Here is a 7,859-nt window from a genome sequence, read left to right as displayed (position 1 = left end):
GAAGAATCTCAAATTGAAAATTGATTTAACTTTTTTTGGTTACTACATGATTCCATATGTGTTATTTCATAGTTTTGATGTCTTCACTACTATTCTACAATGTAGGAAATAGTAAAAATAAAGAAAAACCCTGGAATGAGTAGGTGTGTCCAAACTTTTCCCACCATTTGTATTGTTTATTTCCAGTGACCTCTTTATCAATCTAGCCTATTTAGTTGACTCAGTTATCCCAGGGCTTTGTAGGCCTAAATGTTTGGGGGAATCAAGAACCAACCATTTAGTTGTGATTTACTGATCTGGTCAGATTATGATGCTGCCTTTTAAACGAGAATTAACAATGTTCCGCTAATGTCTGGCAGGTCTGTCTGGCATTAGATACATGCTCAACATTATTGTACAGTGTAAATAAAGGTTTTGCACATATTTTGTCATGACTTTATGGAGTATGTCACTACAATCACCATCAGAATATTAATGATGAATATTTTGATTCTGATATTACAACTACTAGTATGTAGGCTACTACAGTTTGTCTCCTGTCCCCAGTCACCTTAGAAAAAAGTCCCCTCGGCTGGGCTGTTCCCTGACCACGTTGTGTCATCGTTGATCCTACAGCCTCTCATTTTCCATTAGTCAGCTTTAAAGTTTCCCTACTCTCTCGTCCGCACTACGAACGGCTGATATCCGTTTCCTTCCACACTGGACGGACTAGCTAGCGAAGATGGCGGCGGCAGAATCTGATCGTGAAGTACCGTCTGCTCTGTGTACCGAATTCCTGAATTTCTCTGCCAAGGACACAGCTTCGGTATGTGACAGTTTCCATGTGTGTATATATTTGATGTGATGTGTCTTATCAAAGGGTGCAGAGCGCACCAATTCCATCGACTATATTCATTTCTATATTTTTCCATCTCGACCTGTTTTTCTTCAATGCGATGATGATGATGGCCTAGGCTACAGTACGGGAGCATAGCTAATGCTAACTAGCGTTCTAGAAAATGGCATTCGCTAACCTACGGCATTGCATAACTGTAATATATTGATTGGAATCGATACTACACCAGCTATGTTATATTGGTAGGAATGTGTCCAGGATTATTTTAAACAATACTAACTAACGTTTTAGGCTAGGGTCACTTGGCAGACAGTATTTTTGGTATTGCCGGCCAACATAATTTGTTAGCCGCACTGTCTGAACGTCAAGCAGTTGTTGTTCCATAACTAGCAGCAGTAGTTAGCTATTCTGTACAACTTGCGTACCAACAAACCCGCAATATCTGTTGTTGATAATTAACCTTATTCGCTCCGTGAAACCCGCCCTGTTAACGTTAATGTTAACACAACCAGTTGGGGAGAGTGGGGTGTAGTTGGGGGAGAGCTCGGCCGTTATGCCTGTGTCACACCGACAGTGTTAGCGCAAAATAGTACACAGCAACCACTCGATATGTGTGCAACAAAAGTTTAACATTTATCTTCTGTTACCATTTCTGTCTAACCGTCTTCGCATACGTTCGATAAATCCAACCTATTCACCACACACAACGCACTAAAACTGACAATGTTGCAAGGCAAACGGCATCGTTCCATTGGAAATGAATGTACTTCTGGTTTCCCCAAAGCAGATCTCTGTCGGTGTGATGGAGGCGTTAACCAGCTAGCATCGTAGCCCCCTGATCAGACCAACAGCGTCATTGCTTCAATTCTGCATAATACATTCTGCCGGCAAACTTTTTTTCATAATGTAATCCAAAATTGTTCCTGGATATGTGCAACAAAAATTCAACTTTTGCTACTATTTCTGTCAAGTCAATTTAATGCATACATTGAATGAATGAATGTACCCCACAAAACAAAGAACGCACTGCAACTGCCTCTGCAATCACAGCATTACTTTGGAAATGAATGTACTTCTGTTGTACCAAAACGCAAATATGCTGTCCATCTGATCAAGGGGTAGTGATGCCAGGTTACAGAAAAGCTTGAATTTAGCTATTTGCACAAAGCTAGCTAACTAGCTAGTTATTAATTCTACCTACTATTGTTATTAACAGTAAAACAGATGTTTTCCATTACCCATGGCCCATCCAGTGTGATACAGCACTTGTTGATTGTGAATACTTCCCTAGCTAGCCAGAATGTATTACAAATGTATCAAATTGCCAGTAGTGTCCTTGTACTTGGGCCTTCAGTAGCTCTGGTGTCAATCACTACCAACAGATGTGAGAACAATCCATAACAAAAGCATCACGTTTAATTCTAAATATGCTAAACATTGTGTTGATCACACTAAACGAAATATCAACTTCAGTGGTCTTTCATTTCCCCATTACACTCAGCCTAAGACTACATGTTGTCTACATGTGACATCTGCCCCCCTGCAGGCTATATACCAGGCTAAGAGCTCACTCTCCACATATGACGCAACATGCCATGTACTAGATGTGACTGTGCTACTTTATCACTGTCATTTGCTGAATTATTATTTGCTAGGATTGACTTTAAGGGTTCCCCTATTGCCTGGGGCAAGTGAACTGAGCAGTCATGGAAGTTGAGCCTGCTCTGAGGTTGCCCCATTGGGCAGGTGATTATATATATTTTTTAGCTATATTGATAACGACCTACATGCAAAGAATTCCAGTAGTCTGGTCTTTCTCGTTTTTCCCGTGTATAGGTAAAAATAGCTACTATTTCATGCAAGTGATTCAGTGATTGTCAGGAATTGTGGGTTGACAATTAGGCTGTTATATTTTATAGAGCCCGACCGACGCTATCGGACTATATTGGCCTTTTACCGCTATAATAGTATCAGATGATTTTTTTCCACTGATAACCGATATTCAATAAATAGGATGAAAAAATGGAATCTCATACTAATATGAACACTTGTGGTCATTCTCATGATGTCATTTAATTTAACAACATAGGAAATCTACATTTGAAAGATTTTTCTTGGACAGTTGTTGTTTTGGGTGGAAATTTGAGAATTCGGGATGGAAAAAAGTATATCGGCAGATGCATCGGCAGGTTTTGTCCCCCCCAAAAATTGGAATAGGTATCAGACCCCAAAAAACATAAAGGTTGGGCTCTAATATAGAACGGGAGTGAGTGGCTCGCTTATCAAAGCAGCAAAGCCCCAGCAAAACAGGCAAAGGGGCATGCCAGATACTTTCATTACAGGAAACATGAGGCAATTGCACTTACTGGCCATGGTTTTAACCTCCTAATTAAAAAAATAGGCCTTTTGGAGTGAGTGACCATGTAGAATGTGCAGCTCACGCCGATGCAACCAGTATGATTTAAAAAGTCAAAGGGCCGCAAAATGCGACTAAATGGTCGCAGTCTGGAGCCCTGCCTATAGGCTAACATATGTATGTTCATCATTCAAGATTCAGCTCTGCTCATCATACAATAAAGACCACCCCATATAACTAAGTCAAATTCATACAAGTTGGACCTGGACTGTGTTTAATGTCCTGAGGTCTGAAAAGCGAACAACAGGTTTGTTGTAATGTTCATGTCTCACTGTTAACCCCCCTCTACACAGAAATGGCTCCAAGTGACCGACCTGTACAAGGAGGTATACCAGCACCTGGCCCGCTATGTACCCAAGATCTACTGCCTGGGGCCCAACCTGAACCCCCAGAGTGAGGACCTGCTGGCCCAGCTGCTGCTGCAAGCCCCTCTAGAGTGGTACCTGTGTGGGGAGGACCCTTCCACAGGCCTTGCCAAGCTGGAGCAGAACAACCAGCCATCACAGCTCTGTGGACATGTCTTCAGAGTGGGAGAGCCCACCTACTCATGCAGGTGGGGGTAGTTGAGGTCTCGTTAGACAGGCAGACAGAAAGACAGACACACATACGTATGCTAGCTGTCCTTTCCTGTGAATTGGGTCAGGTTGGTCCTGTGTTAAGTCTCAGGTCAAACCGTAAGCTTCCTGGTAAGCGGTGCTGTCTCGATAAGGTCGAGGTCACTTCCGTTTACAGGATCAGCTTGACCATACTAGCTAATTCCATACACACCCATACACACCCAAGTGCGTGTTCAATGGAAAGCCATTACAATGCACTCCCATGCTTATTGTACTGTATGTGCCTAATTGAACATCCATTCCATGAGTATTGTTTCTATTTTTCCTGAACAACTCCTCCTTTGTATTGGCATTGAGTAAGAGGGTAGCATGGGATCAAGACATGACCTGGTGGAACCCTGGAAGACAATGTTAGGTACTGTTGCTGTCCCTCCTGCTTCTCTCACAATCTAGCTCTCTCTCCTGCAGGGAATGTGCTGCAGACCCCACCTGTGTGCTTTGTATGCAGTGTTTCCTGGGCAGTGTGCATAAAGAACATCGCTACAGGGTAAGAAGGACCACACAACCTCTATCATACACTCAAGGGTTCAGTATAAGCAGGCCAACAGCCCAAACAATGGCTAGTAGTGCTGAGCCATTAACTGTCATTTTGTTTATGAAACAACTAATTGACCCACGTTGGTTCAATAACTTGATTTCCATTCATTTAAGAAATAAATATTGGTGAGCCCAACGTGCCGTTTCTCTACAGAGAAATCATTCACGAGAAGTCGAGAACTATGTAGGACTCTGGGCGGAAGGGAGTTGTAGTTTTCATTAAGCAAATATTCAACCTAGTTCACCGCATAGCCATGGTAATGAACAACAATGCCCATAATCCATTGCGCCTGTTTTTTACAGCTCGGACAGAGACGGATCAGAGAGGAAGAGGCAAAGCGAGAGGTTTTACTCTAGCCAAAATCTGTCCAAAATAAAGTCCAATACATTTCTATGGGCTTATTTTGGACCTAAGCTTGTCACCTGCCTTTGGGACAACGACTTCCATTGTTAGGGCAGAGGCATGAGTATCTCATCATTATATACAACTCTTTGGAAGGATACACTTTTACGCCTGCTACGTTAGGTTATATGCACACAGACCGCATGAGAGAGAAATGTACACAACGACGAGAGGGACAGAGACGGTTTGTGAAAGAATGCCTTATTTACTTTGAAGAGCTAGTCAAATGTATTTTGGCAGACAGCTCTGCAGCAAACTTAGGCAGGCCAGCGAAATAGGATGACAAAAGACAGTACATTATGTAATATACACAACTGAAATATTATATTTCATAGTCATTTCCTAATTTCTTCCATTGATGTCTACCCAATGTGGACCTGACACAGACGATGGAATATTTTAAATGTTTTGGCAATTGAATGTTCACTATTTTTGACTTTGGAATATCCATTAAAAGCTCTAACATTGTAATATAATTATTTCATAATAAAAATAGTAATAACCTAAACATGATTATTAAAAAAAAAAATCAACCAAAACTGAACCGACCTCAAAAAGCACAAATCGCTCAGCACTAGGTTTCAGTAGAAGTGCTGAATGGGTAGGTAAGTGAGTGGGTGATTGCCATGAGATGGGTCATCCAGTTGCTGCTCTGAATCCAGGCTGAGGATCAGTCAGGCTAATCCCATTTGGGCCTAGCCTGGCTTGCCACTCTCCTGCCATGTGAGTCTCAGGATGGGTGCACCTATCCTCAGGTCTCAAGCTCTGTTCACCCAAGAGTAGGTACAAGTTGCCCCTAACCACTGATACAGGGTCAGGTATATACTGTAGTTTTTAGGCCTACTAACAGTTAAGGTTAGGATTGGGGGGTAGGGTGAATTGATCTGCAGAAAATATGACCTTGAGTGCTTACTTATGCATTCTGGTTTTGTCTTACTCCTCTTTGTTTGTGTTCTAGAACTTTCTAAAACACTACTTCAGGGCAGAAGTATGTATAGTTGAATTCAGAAGTTTACATGCACTTATGTTGAAGTCATTAAAACTCGTTTTTCATCCACTCCACAAATTTCTTGTTAACAAACTATAGTTTTTGCAAGTCGGTTAGGACATCTGCTTTGTGCATGACACAAGTAATTTTTCTAACAATTGGTTACAGACAGATTATTTCACTTACAATTCACTGTATCACAATTCCAGTGGGTCAGAAGTTTGCAGACACTAAGTTGACTGCGCCTTTAAACAGCTTGGAAAATTCCAGAAAAATGTCATGGCTTTAGAAGCTTCTGGAAGGTTAATTGGCATCATTTGAGTCAATTGGAGATGTAGATGTATTTCAAGGCCTACCTTCAAACTCAGTGCCTCTTTGCTTGACATCATGGGAAAATCTAAAGAAATCAGCCAAGACCTCATAGAAAATTGCAGACCTCCACAAGTCTGGTTCATCCTTGGGAGCAATTTCCAAACGCCTGAAGGTACCACGTTCATCTGTACAAACAATAGTACGCAAGTATAAACACCATGGGACCACGCAGCCGTCATCCCGCTCAGGAAGGAGACACATTCTGTCTCCTAGAGATGAACGTACTTTGGTGCGAAAAGTGAAAATCAATCCCAGAACCACAGCAAAGGACCTTGTGAAGATTCTGGAGGAAACGGGTACAAAAGTATCTATATCCACAGTAAAACAAGTCCTATATCGAGATAACCTGAAAGGCCGCTCAGCAAGGAAGCTTCTCCAAAACGGCCATAAAAAAAGCCGGACTACGGTTTGCAACTGCACGTGGGGACAAAGATTGTACTTTTTGGAGAAATGGGTCTTCCCAATGGACAATGACCCCAAGCATTCTTCCAAAGTTGTGGCAAAATGGCTTAAGGACAACAAAGTAAAGCTATTGGAGTGGCCATCACAAAGCCCTGACCTCAATCCTATAGAAAATTTGTGGGCAGAACTGAAAAAGTGTGCGAGTAAGGAGGCCTACAAACCCGCTCTGTCAGGAGGAAGCTTATTGTGGGAAGCTTGACCCAAGTTAAACAATTGAAAGGCAATGCAGGTGATGTAGAAGGTGGTCGTTGTTGTCGTCTTCCAAATGTAAACCATCCAGAAGCTTCTCTGTCTGCTGCGTATGACTGTGTACATGTACTTGTGTTGTCTTGCCTCACATATCGTCTCCCCTTCAGATGACGACTTCTGGGGGAGGGGGTTTCTGTGATTGTGGAGACACAGAGGCCTGGAAGAAGGGCCCTTACTGTCAGAAACATGAGCCCAACATCAGTGACTCTTGTCAGGAGGTGAGCAGCTCTCAGCCGCTGCGACTGTATATCATGTCTCATTCACATCTAATAAAAGTACACCGTTCATTCGCTGCTGTTACTACACATTGTTACAAGTTGTTACAGATTGCTAATTGCCACTTGAATCATTCTTTGAGGTTGACACAACATTGTTTGATTGTGTATCTGCAGGATCCCCTGGCCCACCTGTCAACAGACATGATTGCCCGCTGCTATAATGTCTTCGCTATTGTGCTGAAATACGCCGTGGACATGCTCACCTGGGACAAGGAGGATGAACTGCCCCCGGGCCTAGAGCCTCCGTATGTACACGCCCGCACACAGGAAGTTATTTGTGATTACATGTCACGTTCTTGCTGGTCGTCATGACAACAAAATTGTTTTCATCTCTAGCCAGTTGATATTCACGTCTTTTTGATTTGTCAGAGACCGAGGTGACACCTATTACTGCATGCTCTTCAATGACGAGGTCCACACCTACGAGCAAGTCATCTACACCCTCCAGAAGGCTGTCAACTGCACCCAGAAAGAAGCAGTCAGCTTTGCCACCACAGTAGACAGAGATGTGAGTGTGTTAATGACTAATGGCTTCATATTAGTGATGGGGGGGGGGACATTTATAGTTACATATTGCAATATTATATCTATATTTGACTCCAGGTATTAATTAGTTAAACATTATTTTACTACTGTAAGTAGTAGGGATGCACCGACATGACATTTTTGTCCGATACCGATAACCAATATTTAAAATTTTAG

The 7,859-nt window shown here is 42.3% G+C and overlaps 1 protein-coding gene across 3 annotated transcripts in view; it reads left to right on the top strand.

Moving 5' to 3' along the window:
- The first annotated feature begins 610 nt into the window (after positions 1–610).
- The window catches only part of ubr2 (ubiquitin protein ligase E3 component n-recognin 2), a 40,872-nt gene continuing 33,623 nt past the window's right edge, over positions 611–7,859 (top strand). For 2 of the 3 annotated variants that reach the window (XM_036983041.1, XM_036983031.1), the window contains exons 1-6: positions 612–805; positions 3,545–3,804; positions 4,277–4,355; positions 6,987–7,097; positions 7,272–7,402; positions 7,527–7,665. In XM_036983041.1, coding sequence (XP_036838936.1) covers positions 722–805; positions 3,545–3,804; positions 4,277–4,355; positions 6,987–7,097; positions 7,272–7,402; positions 7,527–7,665 — 804 coding nt within the window. In that variant the 5' untranslated portion in view covers positions 612–721. Of the gene's footprint in view, positions 806–3,544; positions 3,805–4,276; positions 4,356–6,986; positions 7,098–7,271; positions 7,403–7,526; positions 7,666–7,859 lie in introns of all 3 variants that reach the window. The other variant, XM_036983038.1, reaches the window with a different exon arrangement.

Source organism: Oncorhynchus mykiss, chromosome 1, assembly GCF_013265735.2.
Source record: "Oncorhynchus mykiss isolate Arlee chromosome 1, USDA_OmykA_1.1, whole genome shotgun sequence".
Taxonomy (NCBI): Eukaryota; Metazoa; Chordata; class Actinopteri; order Salmoniformes; family Salmonidae; genus Oncorhynchus; species Oncorhynchus mykiss.
Note: the sequence above shows the minus strand (reverse complement) of the source record. Positions and strands in the feature narration are given on the sequence as shown.